This window comes from Bacillus rossius, chromosome 12 (genome assembly GCF_032445375.1).
Source record: "Bacillus rossius redtenbacheri isolate Brsri chromosome 12, Brsri_v3, whole genome shotgun sequence".
Lineage (NCBI taxonomy): Eukaryota > Metazoa > Arthropoda > Insecta > Phasmatodea > Bacillidae > Bacillus > Bacillus rossius.
This window is the reverse complement of record NC_086339.1, coordinates 39,434,621-39,457,993: the sequence shown is the minus strand read 5'-3', so window position 1 is coordinate 39,457,993 and position 23,373 is coordinate 39,434,621. Positions and strand designations below refer to the sequence as shown.

The following is a 23,373-nucleotide window of genomic DNA, read 5'->3' as shown; positions in this document are numbered from 1 at the left end:
AATGAGAAAAAAGCATGGGGCGCTTAATATACAAAAAATATGGCACAAAGCGCCTCAAGCTTTTTTCTCATTTATACTAGTATTGCTTATATACTATTGTCATAAATTAAATTTTAAAATTATTTTTTCCTTTTTAGTTTGATAATCTTTAAAAGCATGTTTCTTTAGTTTTTTAAACTATATTCATTAGATATGCGCTGCCTACGGCAGTACAGCACTCGGCAAGAGAAACGCAGTAACACGCTACTCACCATAAGAAACTTGTTTTCTGTCCGATTTTCTTCGGATTTTCGGCAATTTTTTCACGGTTCCTTGAAATCGGGTTGTAATAGAGAAGTGGTCGCAATAAATGGGGTCGCAACAAAAAGGTTTTACTATTGTCTTCAGTGTATATTCTTCTGGTAACTGAAAGGGTGTATCAAAATACTTTTGCTTTTTCATCAGCACTGAATTCAATCTTTGGCATTCCGTGCCTAGTACAATAATACTTTTTTCACTGCCATTTAAGTTACCAGCAGTACTAATACCTTCAGTAAGATTAAGTGTGTTGTATGTGAAAATATAGTGTATTATTTTGTTTTGTTTGAGGGATGACTTCCATGTATTCAAAGTGTCTCCTCTTTCAGGGGCATTCATTGGGGATTCAGTTGTTTAGTATGTCGTAAATATGGCTAGTACAGCAAATATTTGAAATTGTTCCCAGTTTTTTAGTTAACATAAATTCAGTTTTAAACAAAATATTTCATCTAAATCTTATGTTTTTAATTTTTTTGCGTTTACTTTACTATTTTTCTGTTAAAAATCATTACTACATATTTAGGGTTTTTTTTTACTTTCATCTTTTCAATGTTTTATTTCTGTTTCGAAATACATGAAAGAAACAAACATGCTTACATTACAGTACAGTTCTAGCTTATCTCATAACAACTACATTCACATTTGCATAACTTTATGTACACCAGAAAGAATAAAGAAATGAAGGCCATCTAGATCCACCCTGACTGAGCAGCGAAAACTTCCCACCTATGGACACCGACCAAAGTGCCAAACAAATAAAATGGACGCCCACTATAGTGCCGAGAGTGCAATTAGCCAAGGAAATTAGAATTTAGTTTTATTATATAAAAAATATCAGTTATCAGATGTACATATAGGTAGGTATGCAAAAACTATGCTACATTGTATATTATACATATTCATGAAGACTTGGTGACTTACACATAAAAATACTGAATAATGAGCTCCCGGCAGCTAACCAAATACCTACCCTAAGAGCAGCCTCGCGGAGGTGAACGCTGTAACGCAAGAATGGCTTATCAGTCCTTCTTCTTGCTGGACTTGGGCGGTTTGTTCGCCGCCGGCCGCAGCACCAGCCTCGCGAGTGTCCTGAGCAGCCACACCAGCGCCGCGACGGCGGCGGCGGCAACTGCGAGCAGCACCGCGGCGACATCTAGCAGGTAGTACTGGTACCACGCGAGGTCCAGGGCCGCGCTGCGCAGGTGGCGCGCTCCGTTGTGGCGCAGCACATACTCGACCCAGAACACGGCTTGCTCCATGGCCGTCTGGGGCTGGTCGTGGAATACTGCAGATATTCTCTTCGCAGCCTCTTTGTACCTAAACAGATTATACACATATGACAAGTCCTAAATTATACAAGTATGCGTGACAACATATTAAGTATGTTCTTATTAGGTCATGAGTTAAAACATTTCATAGCCAAAACCCTTCGAAGGTATCACTATAACCTCCCCCTACAAAAAAAAACTTGGATTTCTGAAAACAGTCACGTAGCTTTAGCAGAACTGATTTTAATAATTTTTACTAACATAACAACATAGGTACGTTAAAATAATGTCCTAAAATATAGTACCTATAGCCTAGTTAGTGAAATTAAAATTGACAAGAAGGCTTACAATCAGGGCCGCAACTAGAGTCTCTGGCACCCGGGGCATGAATGGATTCATGCGCCCCCCCCCCCCCCTCTTTTTTTGCACATACCACACCAATAAAGCGGGGGGTCCGGGGGCCCTCCCACGGAAAAATGGTGCTATTTAAGCATTTTCCATACCTACATGTCACAGTTTCTGTGCTACTGTACCTTCCATGCATGAACCCACTATGTCCATAAAGTAGTCCGTATAATCACTACACTTGTTCATTCAATATGTTGAGACGTTATATTGTAAATCAGATTAGACATTCCTGACATGCAAGTTAAAAAACTTTTTACCAGTTACTAGTTGTAGTAGGAATTACAATGCAAGCTATTTCGGCACCCCCCACAGCTTTGCGCCCGGGGCGTATGCCCCACTTGCTCCCCCCTAGTTGCGGCCCTGCTTACAATAACTCAGTGAGCATGGGCAAAAAGTCTTAAAACGTCACGTTTCAATCTGTATGAGCTTACAGCCAATCTGCTTGTTATCTTTCACCGAAGTCCGCTGCATTTTTTTTAAAGTTAATTTATTTATCAATGACAATATATATGTCAAAATAACCAATAATTTGAAGTTGAAGCACCCCCGCATCCGAGTCGTGAATTTTTCAGTTGCGAAACGACTGAAGTTATTCGCGCAATGACGCAATGCGGGCACAGAATTATGTATCGGCGTGGGTTGGAAGGAAGGCTACCGAAGTAGCCCGCGCGGCATCCCAGACTTGGGCGAGTAGCGTAACACGAGGTATCATTTTATGTGAGAGGGTTCCATGCCAGAATCGTGGTAGATCCGTCCAATAAACTGAATAAATGAACACAAGCAACATACTTCATTCAACTGTACGCACTTACGAACGGACAGGTTTAGCCTAAATCCGACTGACAAACTTCTGCTGCAGGGTCTTCGCAAAAAAAAAAAAAAAATCAAATTGAAAACGTTCGACTAACGGGCCCCCATACACTGGCGAGCCGAGCCAGGCATGACGTGACACTGGTAAGAAGAAATATATGCCCTGGTAGAAGAAAGTGTTTGGTGGTGGTGGAGGAGTCAGTCTACTTCGATACATCACGAAGGAAGGAGATTATTTGTTTACAATTGCATTCATCTGAATCGAGTCCAAGACTACAAAGACCATAAAAAATGTTTTATGTAAAATCTAAAATTGATTACTTTTAACATTTTTTTTTAATGTTTTTAATAAATTTTTCTTGTAGAAGTTTGCTGTAAGAGCTTATTTTTTTAATTAATATTTATTATTTTTTTTATTCTGAAATGGCGAATAAGTTAAAGCCAGTGGCTAGCAATATGAATATTAAGCCACATTAAGCAATTCAGAATTATTAGGTAATCATAAGATTTTTAGGTGGGAAATTTTCCATAAAATCAGGAAAATTTCCCTCGTTGAGTATTGTTGAGTCAATTACAGGGTTAGGTCAGTTTTGAAGGAAAATGTAATCTAAAATGGAGGCGAGACGTCACAGTCCAAGATGGTGGCCGTCTCCTTAGCTTCTGACCCTGGACTCTGCGCCAGGATCTACTAGGTACTACTAAACTTACTGTTATTAATAAAAAGCTGAATCTCTTACTTGGGATTGCTGATCACTTCATTCAGCGTCCAATAAACAGATTCTTCAGTGATGTTTTCGTAGTCTAGTTGCAAGGCATAGCCAGTGTTGACAGCCTGGAGGACATTGATGGCTTGATCGGCGAAAATGGGAATGCCAACCAAGGGCACTGCGTTGTACACAGCTTCCTGAGAGCTCAGTAATCCACCATGAGTCATGAAAACTCGAAGGTTCGGATGACCTTGACGAAAAGAAAAGGTTTAACAATGAACAACAGTTTATCAATGTTTCGAACTGTGATCATTGATAAATAATTGTCTTTACCTAGGATATCCGATTGTGGAAACCAATTAGAAATCTTCACATTGTTGGGAGCACCTGGAAGATTTTCCTCGAATTTCCACAGAACTCTTTGTTTAAGCTTAGCGAATGCTTTTAGCAGAGCTTCTCGCTTGGGAACACTCATTTCAGCACTCTGTAGGTTCGAGCCCATACTGAAGTATACAACACCATCTTTTGAATCATCCAAAAATTTCTTCATATCCTACAACATGAAAATATTCTTTGAAAATCCAAATTGATTAAGAAAAACAGTGTAAGTCAACATTTGGTAAACATTTAATATTTGCATTTGTATTTATATTTATATATTAAGTGAAAGTTAAACTGTATCATATATTTTAAATGTTATTTTAAAATACACTGTACACAAAACGTACAAAACCTATTGAAGTCTTATTTTACTGAAAAACATTTTTGTTATTTTTTAAAGTTTTTGACGTGACGTCTAATAAATCGATGAACGCCGGCTGCACGCACGAAAAAGGATGACTCATTGTCCCATTACGCGCATTGTCCCGTTACGTTCATTGTACGCTTGCGCCTCATCTATCTCTCTTCCACTCGATTAGAACAACCATCGATTTGACTTTTTCGAGGCACATTAAACTTGAAACACTCCCATTCGTTTCCTACTTTTCATATCATCGTCCTATCCTTAACAGAATAACACAGATTGGAAGAAGTGAAATAGCTAACATGTATAAAAGTTATAGTTAAAATAATCTCTTCGTTAAAGTAATAAACATATTTGAATTAATGAGTGCAAATAAAAGTAAATTTATCAATTAAATTGTAGATTTCATTTCACTCCTTCTTTGTATCCATACAAAATAGTGATAATTCAATAAAAATGATTCAATTTTATTCATAAAAGTATGCAATCATTTCATCAATGTTTTGTTATGACGCTGTCACGTTAAACTAGCGTCCGTAAACCGACTTTACAGACATTTTTTTTTAGTTATTTTATTTTGCCTAAACTATCTAGATTTATTTGTGTATAAACTTATGAAAGAGACTACCTAAATTCTTAATTTGACTACTTGGTTGCATGATGCAGAAATGAGGACTGTGTAAAGGACTAATGACAGATAACCGGAAGTATCAGAAAAAGAACGTGTTAAAAGGAGAGACAAAATCCAAATTTAAATGTGCCAGAGGGAGTAAATTAAGTAAGAAAATCACTAGAACAATCAAGAAAAAGTTATAATCTAATGTATATTATGAATACACCTAAATAAATGACCAGTGATGGAAACAGTCCAGGTACATACTTGTAACTATTTCCCTATAAAATAAAAATTTAAAAAAAAATCGTTTGCTTATATAGTAGCAAAAGTACAGAAAAAAATAATGGAAGCATAAGAAAATGTTTATACTATACTCATAAGAAGATTGATGCATGAAAACAAATTCTTGCACATACTTCATTGAATACTTTACATAATTCCTTATATATATTAGTAAAAAGTATTTACCTGAGGAAGTTTTTTCGGTGGTTTGATGTGCATTCCGCCAACTTCAATCAAATTTGGAACCTTTGGTATGGGGTAGCTATAACTGAAATGTCTATTTAGCAACAATAAAGAGCCATTACATGCAATGTCTGCAACTGAGGGTAAATTTGGTACATTGGCAAAGTGTTTTTTCATAATAGCATCTTGGGCTGGTATAAAGTATAAGTGAAAACCAATACTTGCCATTGAATTAACTATAGTATTAATAAGTCGTTGGAAGAACGTCATACGATGGCTGTAAGGCAGAAATATATTGGGAATATAAGAATAAGGAAATGGATTGCCAACAATATCGTACATGTTCTCAGTTCCTGAAAATGTTGTGATACTCACATAAGGAACGTTAAACTTATGAGCAAATCCTAAGAGTGCTTCCACAAAAAACGATTCAGTAATAATTAAATCAAATTTATCATTAGAAGAATGTATCAGCTTCTGAACGTTTGGACTTGCCAATGTCTGCTCTGATAAGACATTCCCCATGTGCCACATGAAAGGAATCATGAGAAAATAACTCATGTCCCTAATATCAAACAGGTTTTGATGTTCATCTGCAAAGAAAGATTAAAACAGAATAACAAAAATTATAATTGTACGAATGGTTTAAATCAATGATGTCAGTGTAATTAAAAATAATATGAAGTAAATTAGCTACCTAAGTATGTAAATTAAAAATGCGTAATATGAATAAAAATTTTACCTTGTTCTCTTTTAACATCTGTTGGTATCTGGGTGTAATTTGGTGGCACTTCTTTAAGAGGCACAGCAGTAAGAACTGTCAATTGATGGCCTCTATTCGCAAGTTCCTTAAGTAATGCTGTCATTACGATGCTATGGCTTCTTGCTTCAAATGGCACAATTCCCAGTATACGAGCAGCATTGCATGTAGTCATCCCAATCAGCAACAGCTGAACTATTTTGTAGAATAAGTGGAGTTGCATCGTGTCTGTTTGTGCGCAGACTTCCTAGAAAAATAATACCAATCATATTATTCACGCACAAAACCAATTATTAAAAATACACCTACACTGACATACAATAATTTACAAATCGACGGGCTGTTTATTAATATATGTACTTATATTTTAAATTCCTAACACTTCGGTAAAAAGCATCCTCCTTCCAACCAAGACCTGGCGGTGCAGAGGCCGGCTAGAAGGCCGGTCCGGAGGCTGAAGAGACTCTCTATTGTTGTCCTGACGGCGCCAGGCGACACTCGGAGGTTCTGGATGTGCTCAGTCCTTACCAACATTATGGTGTGTGTTTCTTACCTCGCTGTCAACGAGGCATTAGGCTTTTTTCAAAACTGACCATTACTCAGACTTAATGATTTAAATGGCATTTACTCCAATATTAAAATTTGGCAAAGGAACAGAATTGGAATTTCACTTGCTACATTCAGACGATGCTGATTGATACCTTGGAGCAATGAGAAGCCTAATTAATTAGACATAGTTTTAGAAACTAATAAATGATTGTTGAAATCACAGGGGAAAAGTGTAGGTAAAAAAAAAATTATAGTACATTAATATAACTTTAATTATCTCCCAAAGGAGTTTTCATAATATTTGGCGAGATACATGACCAAGAACGAAACGTTGTATCTCTGAAACATTTGCACATTCTGATCTTGGGTTGGGATTTAACTGTAGCACACTTGTTATGCTTAATACATAAATGATTCATGTTTTCTGTAGGATGCATACTTTAGAAAATATTAAAATTAAACAAAAAATATATATTTTTTTTTTTGCTTTTTTGTTTTTGTTTTGCAAAGCTGTACACGTCTTTCGAAGCTGCAGAATTTATTTATTACCATTGGCACAGGTAATTAAATAATATTAAAAATATATAATTATTTGACCTTTTGCAAGGTTACTTGTAGAACAGACGGGGCCTTCTTCTGCTGAAGTTCAGGAAGAGTGTGTCGTGGATATCGGGGAAGGGAATATTTTTACATTCGTTTCATCACTTTTCCTTGCGTTTATGATTTATTTATTTATTTATTTATGCTGTCTTCATGGATGTCTTGTTGCGATAGCACGTGGTTTTGCCAGATATACTCGTATATAATACATAGGCTGACGTAAGCATTTCAAAAGTGATTAGGCTGTCATCTGAAAACTGGGGCCGATACAGGAACTTTGAAATTAGATTTCGTATAAGGTCAAATTATCTCCCAGAAGTGTGTTTTTTTCCTTGTGACAATATTTTTTTAGGCAAGTGTTTTGTACAACTTTGAGAAGCATTATTTAAAATAAGATGCATTTATAATATTTATCTTGCGTAGTACTCTTGATTTTTTTGTATTATCTTTGCTGATATGAAAACACCTGTCTTATTAAGGTGATCATTTTGAACGGCTTTATTATCTAATAAAAAAAAATTATTTTTTAACTCGAGGTAACTGTATGGGAAACGGCCGTGAGGAATTTTTCATTTTACGCGATCGACTATACTGTCTGTGTACTCTACCTGCTGTTTAAACTCACTTAAATGAGAACAATCTTTCAATTATTTTATATTTGAATTTTTAATTTGATTTGAAATATCATTTATACACATCCGTTTACGAGAAACAGTCCTACATGGCTTACCAATATGTTTCAGTTGGACAGGGCGATGTTCTGATGTTTTTCCTTAACCTAAATTTTAACTAAGCGTATCTGCAGGAGTGTTCCGGGTGAGGAAGCGACCTAGGTGCGTCGCAGGCCGAAGCCTATAGGCATAACCATGCTGGGGATAAGCCATGCAGGGGCGGGTCACATGCATCTTGTGCTTGTTACGGGATTGGCCAGCGATGGTAGAGATTCAGTCAGATCAAAACTATGTCAGGATGAGCCCAGGTGCTATATGCACAGACCTTATCGCACGTAGCGGAAGCAGTGACAACACTAGTGTAGCGCGGAGGGGAAGCCTAAGATGTACACAGAGTTGAGACCCTACCCGAACGCACCCGAAGAATTCACCTTGGGCCAACTTCGTTTTTTTTTGTAGATTCAGAACACGGCCATGTTTGTGGATATCAAAAACAATTAATAATAATAGTGAGCTTAAATGTTTAATTAGATCATGCCATCAGGATCAAAGGATAAATTTGCTGTGCCATGTTAACGTTGAATCCCAACACATCTCACCGTCATTCCCGCGCGTTTTGTTAAAAGATAAACAAAATTCCGAAGTTGGCCGAAGGTTAACTCTTCGGGCGCGCTCGGGTGGTCTCGACCTTGGGTGCTTCCATAGCGCGGAGTGTGTCCAGGAGGCGGCGCCAAGGTCAGCCTTTTAGGCTGGCTGGCAGCCTGGCGGGAAACCAAGGTTAGAAAAAAAAGGGAGGGGGGTTGCCTCAGACGAGCGCGCATCTTTCTGCGCAGGCAGCGAAGTGACGTCACGTGCAGTCCACCGCCTCTTGCTCCCGTCCCGTCCTAGAGTCAAGACGCGCGCGCTTTCACAAATTTATCTTTTCGTCCCGACAAAACTGGACACACTGTCATAGAGGCGATCTCATGACACACGTACCTTCTAGTTTCATCTTTATGCAGATGTCCCCCCCCCCCCAAAATACTATGAATCATCCCCCCCCCCCCCCCGCGAAATTTTTTATGCCATTTTCTCAATGATTTACTCAATTATTTTATAATATTATACTTTTTTAGTATTATATTTTATCACATTTTGCATTAATTTAAACTGATTTTCTAATAATAATTTTGGTCATATCAGGTAATATTTCCATCCTGAACCGACAGATAACTGCTATTGTTGAGGAAAGTGCGGGGTTGCCAATTTGATTTACAAGATCCCTTTCAATTATCAAAGCACCAGAAACGTATTTTCACATTATAAGCTATAATTATGTAAATAATATTTACATTTTTCTCGTCTTTTAACCACCACCCCCCCCCCCCCTGAAATTTTAATGACGCAGTCTGCGTCGTTACCCCCCCCCCCCCCCCCCCCTTGTGGGCACCGCTGCTTTATGTGCACGACGTATTCAGCTACTTTATGTGTACCTCGCGTGTGTGTTTAGTTTTATTTCCTAGCCTGATAAACGTCAACTTGTGCAGTGTTCGGCGTTTGAACGAATATTGTATAACATTAATGCAGGTTCAATACTAGTTTGCTGTGTGGTAAAATGCCCGGGACTGGGTGTGTTGTAGCTGTATGTAAAAATCGTCGTGAAAAAAAACAAAAAACGTCATATACCACAGATTTCCAAAAGAAATTGTGTTCAGAAGCCAATCGGTGCAACGCTGCAAACGACAAGATAAATTCAATCCTGATACTTCTTATGTTTGTTCACATCATTTTATGGTCGAGGACTATGAAAGAGATCTATCTACAGGCTGAACTGTTAAAAACTGAACCGAAGAAAGTCTTGAAGAAATCTGCTGTACCATTTCTAAATTTGGTGTCTAAAGATCATATTCACCGGGAGGATACAAATTCTGTAGAACGTAATTCTCGGTACAATTCAAGACAAAACAGAAAAATCGCAACAGAGCTGATAAAAAGAAATAAGTGTAATTGAATCTAGCAGCCTCAGTGCTAGAAATAAGGTAGAAAATAAAGAAGAAAATCTGAAAAAAGAAAATGAAATTCTTAAACATAAAATATTACTTTTGAAAATAAACTTCTCTCAGACGCCAAAAATATTTAAAAAAATTAAAGAAAGAAAATAATAACCTGAAGAGAAAGAATGTAAAAGATTCTACATAATAAAAAAAATGTTTCCAAGTGCTGTCGTCGTTGTTTACGAAAAATCAAATAGGGTTGCTTCTTGGAATAAGGAAACATGTGAGGTGGACTAATGAAGAAATATCTTTGGCGTTCACATTAAGGTACCTAAGTAAACGTTGCTATCTTTTTCTGAAGAAAAAAATGAATATCCCTTTGCCAGGTATGTCCACGCTTCAGAGGTGGGCATCATCTTTGGAAATGCGTGAGGGCCTACTTCAGCACGTGTTTCAGTATCTTGAAGTTGCCGGATCAAAACTGATTGATAAAGAACGCATAGCAGTCCTGCAATTTGACGAAGTTAAAGTAAAGAGAACTCTGGAATACGATGTGAAAAAAGATGAAGTTGTCGGACCTTTTTCATACATGCAAGTTGTAATGGCTCGAGGCTTGTTTTCTAAATGAAAGGAGCCACTTTACATAAATTTTGACACAAAAATGACGAAAGATATTCTTCTGTCAATTATTGATCATTTTCGTGGTGCAGGATACGTGGTGAAAGCCATAGTAAGTGATCTTGGGGGAGGAAATGTAGGCCTATGGAAGGAAATGGGAATTAGTACAAACAAGACATTTTTTAACCACCCTAGTGCAGAAACCGAGAAAATTTATGTGTTTGCTGATTTGCCACATCTTTTGAAACTCATAAGGAATTCGTTTTTGGATACAGGGTTCAATTTACCTGGTAACATACACATTAATAAAGGACCAGTCGAAGCCCTTATAAATACAGAAGAATCCTCAGATCTCAAAATATGCCACAAACTAACAAAGACACATATATCGGTGGAATAAACGCAGCGGCAGTGAACTATTGTCACGAACCACTATTACCGCTTTGATAACTAAACTGCCCGGAATTGACAAGAATGTTGCACAAGCAACTGCAGACTTTATTATCCTGTGTGACCAATGGTTTGACACCATGAACTGTTATATACCCCGTAATATTGGCGAACCATCCCGAAAAGCATACGGCCAAGAATTAACTGCTCAAGACAAAATTTTAAACAAAATGATTGAAACAATAAGTAATTTGCGTTGCTGCGGGAAAAAAAAACTATGCAACTTTTCCAGAAAAGTGTCATTGTGTCTACGAAATCATTACAGCTTCTTTACAGAGGTATAAAACTGACACATGGTATTAGTTACATATTGACCCATCGTCTTAATCAAGACATTATTGAAAATTTGTTTTCGCAGATTCGCACCCGTGGAGGATTAAACGATCATCCCACGCCTTTAGACGCACTATACCGCCTGAGGATGATAACTTTAAGAACAAACCAAGGTGTGCTACGGACGAACGAAAATACGACTGCTGCTTCAGATGACACGGAATTTGTGGCAAGCAAAGTGCTTAAACTTAGCGGTCTTTTTGTTTCAGTAAGTGAAACTGAAAAATCAAAAACAAATTTTCTTAAAGAAGAAGGCAAGTCTGAAGGAAACGTTACTGCGGATGATATCATTACAACACAAACAGAATTTAAATTTTCTACTGATTTAGAAGAAAATGCTTTTGAATACCTTTGTGGTTGGGTAGCAAAAAAACTCAAATCAGAGTTCTCCTACTTAGAAAGTAGCAATGAGGCGAATACTCTAAGACCAACTGCATCATCGTGGGTCAAACATCTGTCTTATGGGGGATTGTGTATACCGTCTGAACTATGGTTACGTCAAGCAAAACAGCTTGAGTGTGAATTCCAAAATTAACATGGTAAAGAACTTCTAAAAGGCCCAGGCGTCGTGACGAAATTGGTGGAAAATTATCAGAGCCTTTGTTCTTCAAAGAACATTCATAAGGATGAAGTGTCTTTCAGAAGAATCCCGAAAATCTACCAAGAGAAATTCTGGTGCCATGTCAGACGACGAAAGGAAAAAAAATTAAAAAATACAAAAAAAATTGTTACATGAAGTACTTAGGCATTGACCTGAATTTGTATGCTGCATTAAATAGCTGATTTCTAAAGTGACATTCGGAATATTTTATTAGGTCTAATTTTGATCAAGAAGACCGAATTTTTATTTATATGGTGCATATCAACTAAATAACAATCTTCGAAAATACCGCTATGATAATGTAAAATGTGTGTAAGACAGTTAGAAAGGTTCCCACAGTTAAATAAAAAAATAAATTTTTTTTTAGTTACATGTGTGTTAAAGCAATCTCTCAAAAACTTAATGCTGAATGAATTTTTTTTTTTTCCCAAGAGTTTCATATGTATATCCTTGTTTATTTACTGAGGACAGCGGAACGGACGAAATTAAACACGCATTAAAAGTATCGCGCACGTGCAACATTATTTAATCACCTTCTTTCGCTGATGCTCCTGTAAAGACAAATTGAGCATGTCATTTAAATCTGCTTAAATTCTTCCTACAATAATAAATTCTGTCATATAATATTGGTTATCACAAAGGTTAATAAAGTGATAAAAGAAGCATATAAAATACATTGTAAATTTATTTAAAACAAAACAGAATCTATGCAGTTTTTAACGAAATGTGAACATTTTATGTAGGGCCAATATCTTAGACATTTAATACCTACATTTTATTCTGTTGCCATACTAATTTTTCCCTTAAAGTTAAAGTTCTCGTCCCAGTACTAAAAAAAAATTCTGAGCACTACAAACGAACTTGAATCCAAACAATAAATTCATCCTTGTTAGTAGAATTTTACTGAAACACAATACTGTAAGTACATGTCAAAATTTTGTAAACATACAATAATAATATTTATTAAATTTAAAAACTACTATGCATTAAATGCGTACTTACCAATACTAAAAGATTTCGAAGCAAATCTACAAATAATTTATGCATGTTTATTCTTAAAATTAATCTTTGAGAAAAACCTGAAATGAATAATTTTACTATCTGTGATATCGATCTTATTTAAAAAAAAAACTATAAAAAAAGGTTGAATAAGAAAATTAATTTTTTTTGCAATAATTATCTTACAATATGTTCAAAACAAGGAGCATCCAGAGGTTAGAGGAGAAGCCTCCCATCCTTTCACGAGTGTTATATATATATATATATATATAAATAACCATTTCTGAATAAATTATTAACAGGTTGGTTGTTGATGATTAAACACTTTGAAAGTAAATAATTAAAACTTAGAAAAGTCGTTAAGACCATCTTTTCCCCTCCCTTTCCCGTTTTGAACTTGATACGACCTTGGTTGGAAACCTAATATTTTTCAATAAATAATTAATTTACGCTATACTTGCATTGGGTTTAGTTTAAAACACGTAAATTCGTTTTTCTTTCATCACAACAGTCGATCAAAAACGAACCCAGTAACTTCAGTGGTTGTAACACAATACACACAATACACACAATACACACTATACAACCCAAGAGGCAGTCGTGGGTTGAGTAATACATTCAGCTTTTTTAAGTCGGCTCCTAATTATTATCGTTCAAGTGTTGACGCGAGCAGTATAATCGTAATCAGCACAAACATTTATAATCTGTAAGTCGCTATACGAAATGGTATCATACTCCCTGAGGAAAATACGCAGAAATATGTCATCAGCCATCTTACGTTATCTTCGCTCCAACACAATACGTCATTGTCATTTTTCGTTAAAGATTTTCTGGTCTGAAGTTGAACATAAGTGGCATGGCATCTCATAAAGATAGTCAAGTAGTAACACTAGCATGTGGTAAATCCGCAACACTGATTATTGTAATTGGCTAATTTAACAAAAAAAATTGGTTATACATATCTTAAAGAAAATTGGAATATCACACTTAATACATTCTGAATAAAATAACAGGTAAATAAAATTATTTAATTAGAAAACTTTATTTTCAAGCAAATCTTGGATTCAATATTAAGATATTTTTGACAACCATTGGCATTACTTAAATGCTAAATAAGTCTTTATTATTAATCAAAAGATATGGATTATATTAAAAAATATATTTGGAATGGTAAATCTATAAAACTAATTCTAGAATTATTTTCAGAGATATTTGAGTAAACAAAACAAAAAATTTGTGTACTTTGTCCGGTAACACTCAGGAGCCTGACAGGCATATTGTAAATCAATTTTGACAACAGGACATTTTTGTGGTACAGTTGCTTTAAAAATTGTTTTAAAATGTTTTAACAAACAAAAATAAGGTTTTCAATATTTTTATAAAGAAAAGATAAGCCCTCAAAGTATTTTTCAGCGACATCACGAAGATAACATTAATATAGAGGGGAAAAAAAGGCAAATTATTGCAATGTGGGGTTTTGTTGCACATCTTTAGGTGGGCAAATTGTGAGATTTGTGCGTCCAATACCGCCAAGGTGGAAACTTCAAAATAAAACCAGATTTTTTCGTGGTGGCCCAGGCAACAGTGTTGATAAATGATACCTCGTTTTCCATAGATATCAGTAAGATGTCAGCATGTTATCATTTATCCTTACATCATTTTTTTAGCCACAACAAAAATGTCAGTGGTATGTCAAAATTACGTAAAAATTCATTACCTAGCTATGATTTACCAGTGATATCAGACCTAGGTCTGGGCAATGCACAGTATACACAAATTAAACTTCTCACGTGGTCAATTTAAATTCATTTACTGCTACTACAGCGACTACTCACAAAATTTTACCCATCCGAAAAGAGTCCAACACGCACATGATACAGTCGAATATATATAATGTATTAGTGTATATATGCGTATACATGTAGCCTACACAGGCCGCTGCGCGTCGCCAGTCTGGCGCAACACGTCACTAGCATGTCGGTGACGCGAACCCATAAGTTTTGCCCCTACCGAAAATCGCTCAACGCGGCTAAAGAAGCTTTCGCTTCAAATTTAATTTTAAGGAATGGTAGTAATAAAAAAAAAACAAGTTCTCGAAGCCACAGAAGAGCACCAAAACATTAAAGCTTACAAAATATTCTTAAAATCTTTAAAACCTAGTAGTCACCGAACATAACTCTTAACTGATCCTAAACCACTGGAACCACAGCTAAATAAAAATTCCAGTACGAATATCCTGCAATTTAGAGCTCATTTTATTCGTCACAAGTCGCATGCAATTCAACGTTTACACTTTTGTTCTAACATCTCGTGTTGTCATGTTAAAATTTTATGGTGTGTTTGTGGTAACATTACAAATTAATTTTCATCTCACTAAGAATAGTTTTTAACTTTCTCTTAAGAAGCCACAGAAAATTAACAATTTCCTAAGACTGTGTCTGCTAAGTCTGTGGTGAAGTTTGTTCGTAAATCATTTGCATGGTTAAATAATAAATATTTTTAACGTAAGACGACATATTTTCTTTCTAAAAGTCGCTAATATGGTGCCTCCAGTAACGTAGCCAGGAACTGTGTATAAGGGGGGGGGGGGGGGGTTAAGAAGCATGTTCCCCCCCATTTAAAGCGGGGGGCCCGGGGGTCCTCCCCCGGAAAAATTTGGATTTTCAGGTGTAAAATAGTGCTATTTGAGCAGTTTTCGGTACTTAACTTTAAATATTGTAATGGTAAAAATATTATTAAAATTGTTTGAGTGATGAAGTAAGAAATTAATTAAATATATTTTAATCAATCAAGTGCCTTGTCCACGTCCACTCAAAAACATAAATCATGCTCGAAGCTCGACAATACAAAAAAAAAAGAATAAAAATGGTTGGGTTTCGGCAGAACTGGCCTATTCCTGGAAACAATTAGCTTTAGCTTGAAGAGTTACCCAGTCACCATCTGCTTATAATTACCGTGCTGGTTAAATACAATAGGTGTAAGATATTTGAAAACTTGGGACCCGTCACGGTGTCACAACCTTATAGCTTCTGCTCGCGACAGGGGTAGGGGAAGGGAAGGAGAATCGATAGGGCTCGCTTACTCTTCCCCTCCAGTGCAGTGGCCGGTGATAGCAGTAAGACACCCAGGCTGTTAGCTAACCTGCTTTCAGAATAGAAAAAAAAATGGCCTAGGTGGGGGGGGGGGGGGGTTAGAACCCCTAAACCCCCCCCCCCCCCCAGCGGTTACGCCCCTGGGTGCCACAACAAGGGAAAATTTTTTGCACATAATCTATGGTAATATTTTATACAATAGAAATATACGTAATAAACTAAATTCATATCTCAATATAAATTACGCTATTTTTTTCATAAGAAGCTACTGGAAACAAACATAAAGTTTTTTATTATCTAAAAACGTATGCGTCATTTAGTGCTTTACGTTTTTTTTTTCTGGGCATCAAGCAGATTTTCAATCAACCCTTGTTTAGCATCAGTATGAATGTGACTAACTATATAAGTCAAACGAATACACATTAAAAATATAATATTAATTTTTTTTAGAAGTCCAACTGAAAATTGGACTTTCTAAAAAAAATCGGAACGACGTAGTGTTTTTGCTTTCTTTTGCTACAAAAGACTAAATTTCCAAAGTATAAAAATTTGTTAGGAGGACGTTAATTATTAAAGTAAGTTAATTTTTAACGGACAATTTTTTTTAAAGGTTTAGCAATAAATGATTTAATTCGTTACAATTCACCATTTAATCATTGAAATTCGATTCTATTAAAGTACACTTATTTCGTTATAAATGGGTTATTTTGATGCATTTAATTTTACTTCATTTTAATTATTTAATCACATTTACTTTTAAATCATTTTATTTGTATTGATTCAAGTGAATTAAATGTTGTATAATGTTTCCGACTGATTTCGGTATATGTGGATTCATTTCATTTTCATTTGTATCGTTTCAGATTATTTCGGTTATTTCACATGTATATGTTCAACGACCAAAGTATCGACTGATCGGCGGTGTCGCGTGCTCGGTCAGCGCGTGTCTCGTAGGGTCAGCGCAGTCGAGGGTCTGTGACGTGGCCTGAGCAGCGCACCGTCCGCCATGTTTCCTGCTTGCTCTCATGCCTACACTGGGTGATACACCCGCTCCCCTTCAGTAGTATACACGGAAGAAGAAACCAACTTCTTGCAATGTGAGGTTGAACCAAACAAAAATCAAGTCTCGTCAGGTGTGTGTGTGTGTGTGTGTGTGTGTGTGTATGTGTGTGTGTGTGTGTGTGTGTGTGTGTGTGTGTGTGTGTTAGTGAGGCGGGATGATAAGCGCGACGCTCGCCGGTGCTTCTAGCGCGGTGTCGCCTCTGGACTGGCGCGCAGTCTTCTCGTCGTGCACAGGATAACTGTGACATTTGAGCGGTGACCGTAACATTATAATATGGCGGAGAAATGAAGATAAAGGTGTAATTCAAGTCCCTTAAAAGTGCTTTCAAAAATCTGTATACTGGTTGTTTTACGCCTAAAAAATTACTCTGAAAACATGTGTTTCAGCCATTTTATCTCTTCTAAAAATACAGTTTAAAAACTCAATCCGAAATCAAAAGTCGTTTTCGGCCCTCAGCGAAATTTTAAATGCTTTTCGGCAGCAGACCCCACTCGGATATCTCGAGTAGTTTTTTAAATCGCGTTGTTTTTTCCTGAAGCTCTGCGCACCGTGTGTGTGCCCGGGTAGGCGATTCTACTACATTATTTATAATTAAGCATTAAATTATCCAGTTAATAAATAAATATTCGAATCAGTAACTTCTTGTATTACTTACTTGATATGAACTGTCATGCTACTTCCTTGGTATCTACTTTATCAAGTCATTATTTATTAACACAGGCGCTCGAGAGCACATAAGCTTATCCTTCGTACATTATGTATGTTTTGTTGTTTCAGTGGTTTTTACTGAAGAAAAAAAACTGTTAAGTATAATGCTTTATCCCAGTATTATTTACATAGGCATACATGAAAGTTTACCATAAAAGAAAATTATTATTTAAAAATTAAAAAAAAAATTGTGTTAGGATTATTGGCAACGATAATTAATACAAGTTTGGTAGCAGTCGGCACTGCCTAACAGGTTTGAGTAGTTAAACGTTAATCCGTGGCGCTTGCTCGAGGTACGATGTTCGCAACCATCTCCCTGCATGACGCAACTCATGAGCACCGAGTCGTTATCACATGTGGTTTGCTAACACTGAGATAACAAAGATACCGTCTGTGTGTGACTGTGTGACTAATAGTGCCAGCGGCTAGGCCTAGCCTCTCGACCGTGCCTCTCCTTGTTGACGTAAGTGTTCAAAGTTGCACAACCTCTTTATCAATAGTAAGTCTCGGTAACCCAAACGAGGTTGTTCATTTCATTTTTATGACATCACTTTGTTTTAAAGGCTTACACTGTAAATTTTATAACGTTATATCAGATTTTGTTATGTTTGAATTATTTTAAACAGATATTTACTAAGTGTAATTAAAGGGTGTTGACTCTCAAGTGTCCGTAATTATTATCACAAGCGCGATTTTCTTAAAATCATTAAAGTCCTTTAAGTAAATATCCTTTGAAATATTTGTGACAGAAAAACAAATGTAAGAGAGGTTCGTGTTAAATTTACAGAAATATCTCTTTAATAATAATAATAATAATAATATGAAAAAAATTCAACTAGGGCATGTACGACAAGAGCCTTGGTAATAAATATAATCATTTATACCACTATTTTTATTCATTTCACTTGACCCAATTTCAGTTTTTAATTATATGTATATTCTTGTTTATTTACTGAGGGCAGCGGGACGTCAGAAAAGAAACAAGTTGTGTATTAAGGTGGGGGGCGGGTTTATCCCTTCACGGCTGTGGCCAGTCAGAGCTCATTGTAAACCTGAGTATTTTAGAAACAATGCACTAGTTCGGCATTCGCCTCTATTATATTTTTCGTCGCTAACTGTTATGTATTTCAATACGTCTATCAGCATCTAGCCACGCTGAGCGCCATGGTTTATCACTTTGCGTATCGTAATAATAATTTAGCACAATAACACATTAAATCACTTACATAATTTGCTAGAGACGCTGGCTAAAACGTTAAGTACTTATAACTGAACGGATTCAGACCGAAACAACTAGCTGCTCTGGTTATATTACAGAGCTACACGTAAACACGCTAGTTGACTGCACGGCCAATAAAACGGGATTCCATTTTACGCGCAGAAATATGTAGGACCTAGGTACTCCCAGTTTGTGAGAATTCTTTTTCTGAGGTTGCAATCGCAAAAAAGCGAAGGAAAAAAAAGGTCACGAGCTGATTGTTACCTAGGAGCAAACATCCCGGTGAATGAAAAGGAAAGGCAACGACTCTCGTAGCTGCGACCACCAGCACATCACACTCTCACTGGGCGCAGGTCCAGCTAGTATAGGGTGACCAAACGTCCCGTAAAAACGTGATTGTCCCGTTTTTTAACGATCGTACACGGGGTCCCGAAAAAGTCTCCCGGGACGCCTAAATGTCCCGTATTTACGTTGGGATGATGGAGTGTACCATTCTCTACTTTCTCAAAGTTTAAATGGATGCTTTTGAAAGAGATCCCCAGTTGGGAACAAATTGAAGAAACTATTTGTTACTTCAATGACATAAATTATACTTTGCTATTTGATCAACTGGCACCATTAGTGGATTTTGTAAGTGAAAAAATTAAAGAATGTACTGATGAAGATAAAAAACCACCTTAGTGTCACGAATAATGGGTTTATTTTTTTAAAACGCATACCAGGCCAGAACAGCACTCTGAATTTTTGAAGATATGCCAGTATGATTTTGCGATCCCTGCCCATAATGGTAATACTGAAAGAATCTTTTCGCTTATGAAATTCAATGGACGGATGAAAGGAACAAGATGGGAGTGGATACTCTACAATTTAAAAATGGACTGTTCTAGTTTTAACAACTTTATATTGGAAAAGAAAGAGGTTTTAAAATTGGCTGGAACGAAAGAAAAATATCCCCAATTGAAATCCTAAAGATTTTTAACATAACTTTGACTAACAATTTTAGTTATCTTGTTTGATTATGTTTTGAAGTATGTCATAAATCTTATAATAAATAAGTATTCACTGCAAAATTGTTGTTTTTATTTATTATAAACCTCACAATTGAAATTAAATTACATATCCATAGGTAAATTGAAAAAGAATCATAGGTCTCAAAGTAGCAAAAAAGAGCATGTTTCAATGATTACGTCTCGATGCAGGCCCCTCCGACCCCCCTTTAGCTGGAGGGTATCGCCCCCAAACCCTCCTTGGATGTGTCCCGTTTTTACAAGTTTATGATTTGGTCACCCTAAGCTAGTAGAGCTGTAGCAAACCTTATGTATTCGGTACTGAGTAACGGGTGCGCCGTCTAGTAACGAGTAACGAAACGTTACACACGAATGCATTTCGTTACTCGCATTTTTCGTATGTTTTACGCATGCACGCGCTTATTCGTTACAAAGAACGATGTTTGTTTATTAAGTAAAGTATAATTTGGAAATTCGTCGTCCAAGTTTTTTACTTTTATTAAAGGTATAGGTGTAGACAAAGTTTGAGATTGGAACAGAAACAACGTAAGAAAGTATTTTTAAAAATTATAATTTTTTTTTTTTTTTGTGTTTTATCATTCCGTATTTTCACGTTTTTTTGTTCATATCTTAAAAGAGATATAATAAAGCCGCTCTAATGAGATTTAATTGTTTCTTGGTTAACAAAAGCTGTTAATTATCAAATATTTTTAATTGTTTATATTCGATTTATTATTATTTACGCGACGTCATACTGTACGCGTACGCAATACGACTCGATTCGTTACTGTAACATAACATAGCATGTTATGCGGTATCAGAAGTAACGAGTAACGTAACGATACGATAGTAACGAGTACTAATTATTATAGTAACGAATACATACGGGTACGCTTTTTTTCGTTACTTTTACACCTCTACCTACCAGCTAGCCGCCTGCCTCGCCGCGGCCATACCTGCGAGCTCCTGATTGGCCGGTGGTTCGAGCGACCACGTGACCTCGGCGCTCGAGTATTGCTGAGAGAACTCACTTGTCGTGCGATACTCCTGGATCACTCCTTGCAGTTATTGACACAGTGAAGTTTCTCAAGTTTTCAGAATTTATATTTAACATTGAGAAGTTAGAAAATTCGTTCATTAAGTAACGGGGAAGGGAATCCGACCAGTTGACTTGCCCCAGGTGTTGTCGAGTGAGACAGGCGGTCCGCCTGGAACATGGCGGACTGGGCCGTGTGGCCTTGGGCTTTCTCCCCCCCCCCCCCCCCCCTTATTTCACATCTCAATACACACACAGGGTCTCCACAGTTAGTACTATCGTACTAGATCTAGTACTTTTATAACTTTTTTAATGATTTAGTACAGATCTAGTACATTTTCCTTTAATATAATAATATTATTGTAACTCCAATATGTTTTATTATTAAGCGTAATTATTTTTAAAAAACTATGGAATGTATGTGTGTGTGGTGTGATATTTAAGTTCGAGCATTGCAATGTCATAATAACTTCCTAAATTGTTAAAAACCATAACAAATTATAATTTAGTACTTTTTTTTTCTAATCTAGTACTTTTTTCTCGCCTAAGTTGGTACGAGATATTTTTTCCTTGTGGACACCCTGTACACACATACACCAACTAGTGATGGGCAGAACAGATCTTTTGACCGAATCGGTTCTTTTGGATCAGTTCCGTGAGAAAAAAGACAAAAATTTAATACTACTGCAATTCAGTATGAATAGAAACAAATGAAGTACATTAATTAACCCAAAAATGGTAAGTGTGAACATTTGTAGTTACTTTCCCTGTTATTTTTTAATTCATACTGTTTTTTTTTTTTGTTTTTTTAGTTTTTTTATTTCCAAATTTGTGTATGTGAATGTGAAAAAGCAATTTTAAACCACTACTTAACAGTTGACATTTTCAGGTATAGATACTTTTCATGTTACCCTATTTTATTTGATCAGTTATCGTTTGCTCTTGTGAACATGCGCACGCTGTGATTACTAATTCTTCAGACTCCTGACGTCATGAATCATTTTACGAACGAATCAGACCGGGCGCGTGACCGGTTCTCTCATCTCGTTCTCTCGTTCTCTCGTTCTCTCCGCGTTTTCGTTCTTCCGAATCTTTCAAGGTACCGGCTCTCAAAGAGCCGGTTCTTTACATCGCGAACGAATCGCAAGATTTCGTTCTCTCAAAGATTCGTTCTTTTTGAACGAATCGTTAACGAACGACCCATCACTAACACCAACACACTTCACGCCATTGTCACACCATCAGCCCTCGCCTCTCTCACGGCGAGAAAACCCATTCTTTTATTCCTCCTCCAACCGAACAATTTTATGAACCTGGCGCTTATCTTACCTCACGGCGTCTCTCGATTCGAACAGCAGCCTGCGACGTCTAGACGGTTATCACTTATCAGTAACAGTTACATGTAACAGTTGCACCAGCCAGCCGCAGATTAAGCTCCGCTATCAGCGAGCGACGAGTCACAGCCAGACAGCCACGCTCGACTGTTAGCGCGTGGACGGCGCCTGTGTGGTTATATTCGGCCCCTCGGAACTGCTAGTCATCCTCTTCTCGCACCTCCATCTCCCCTCCTTCCGCGCACCCAGCAACCATCCTTGGTCACGCGGCTTACGCAACCGTCCATCGCTCTGTCAGGAGGTCCGCGCGCTCCCAGATGCATGGCCGCCACATACGACCACGGGCCCTGGACCCGGGCCCTCCCCCAATACCGTCTTCACCACAAGGGCACACCCCATCCTCAGGGGCCCCGAAGGACCGACAATTACTCACACATTTATCCTCAAAACATTTTTGTCGAGCACAGTACCTAACAGCGCCACCGTCAAAATTTTTGCTTGTCGGGGTGCACTAATTAATAATATTTCAGAACGCATCCTAATTTACTAAGTACACCATCTAGCGATCAAACATGTACAGTAGACGCAACATAACTCCGAGCCTGGGTGACGGTTAGAAAATGGAAGTGTGTATGTGAGTCACGACGTTGGGGAAGGCAGACGTGGCGCGGCATCGAGCGATAATGCGTAACTTGATAACCGGGGCTACACGCTACTGCACAGAGTGAAAACGTAGTCCTTCGGTGAAATCCGACGAATACGTTCGTTAACACATCCGTAGTAGGTACTTACTAAACGTTTTCGTTTACAGTTTGGATCTGAGGTTTGTGTGCATGTAGTGTATCACTTTTGTTCAGAGCCAGTTATATATGTAGTGCAGTACTTCAGTAAAGTACAACTTTATACATAAAATGCCTCCAGTGTTGTCAAAAGTTAAGAGTAAAAAACTGCACTCGCAGGCGCGGGAAATCGTCTATAACGTTCTGCAGTTTATGGAAAATGAAGCGCGATTGCTGGAACCCTCCATTTCACCAGAGAAAGCAC

At 37.1% G+C, this 23,373-nt stretch overlaps 1 protein-coding gene across 1 annotated transcript; it reads right to left on the bottom strand.

Annotated features, from left to right (window-relative positions):
• Window positions 1–815: 815 nt before the first annotated feature.
• LOC134537865 (UDP-glycosyltransferase UGT5-like) lies at window positions 816–22,496 on the bottom strand. Its single transcript, XM_063378756.1, has 6 exons — window positions 22,325–22,496; window positions 6,059–6,323; window positions 5,320–5,909; window positions 3,824–4,043; window positions 3,521–3,740; window positions 816–1,614 (listed from the first exon to the last, which is right to left on the bottom strand). Exons 2-6 carry the CDS (start codon window positions 6,297–6,299, stop codon window positions 1,317–1,319), a joined length of 1,569 nt encoding a protein of 522 aa, XP_063234826.1. The 5' UTR covers window positions 6,300–6,323; window positions 22,325–22,496; the 3' UTR covers window positions 816–1,316.
• Window positions 22,497–23,373: the final 877 nt, after the last annotated feature.

Excerpts from the sequence above, each read along its gene's own strand:
- LOC134537865 (XM_063378756.1), bottom strand. The coding sequence starts at position 6,299 with ATGCAACTCCACTTATTCTACAAAATAGTTCAGCTGTTGCTGATTGGG. Across the intron at positions 5,910-6,058 it reads AGATGTTAAAAGAGAACAAG|ATGAACATCAAAACCTGTTT; the intron begins GTAAAATTTTTA and ends CTTTCTTTGCAG. Across the intron at positions 4,044-5,319 it reads CACCGAAAAAACTTCCTCAG|GATATGAAGAAATTTTTGGA; the intron begins GTAAATACTTTT and ends TTCATGTTGTAG.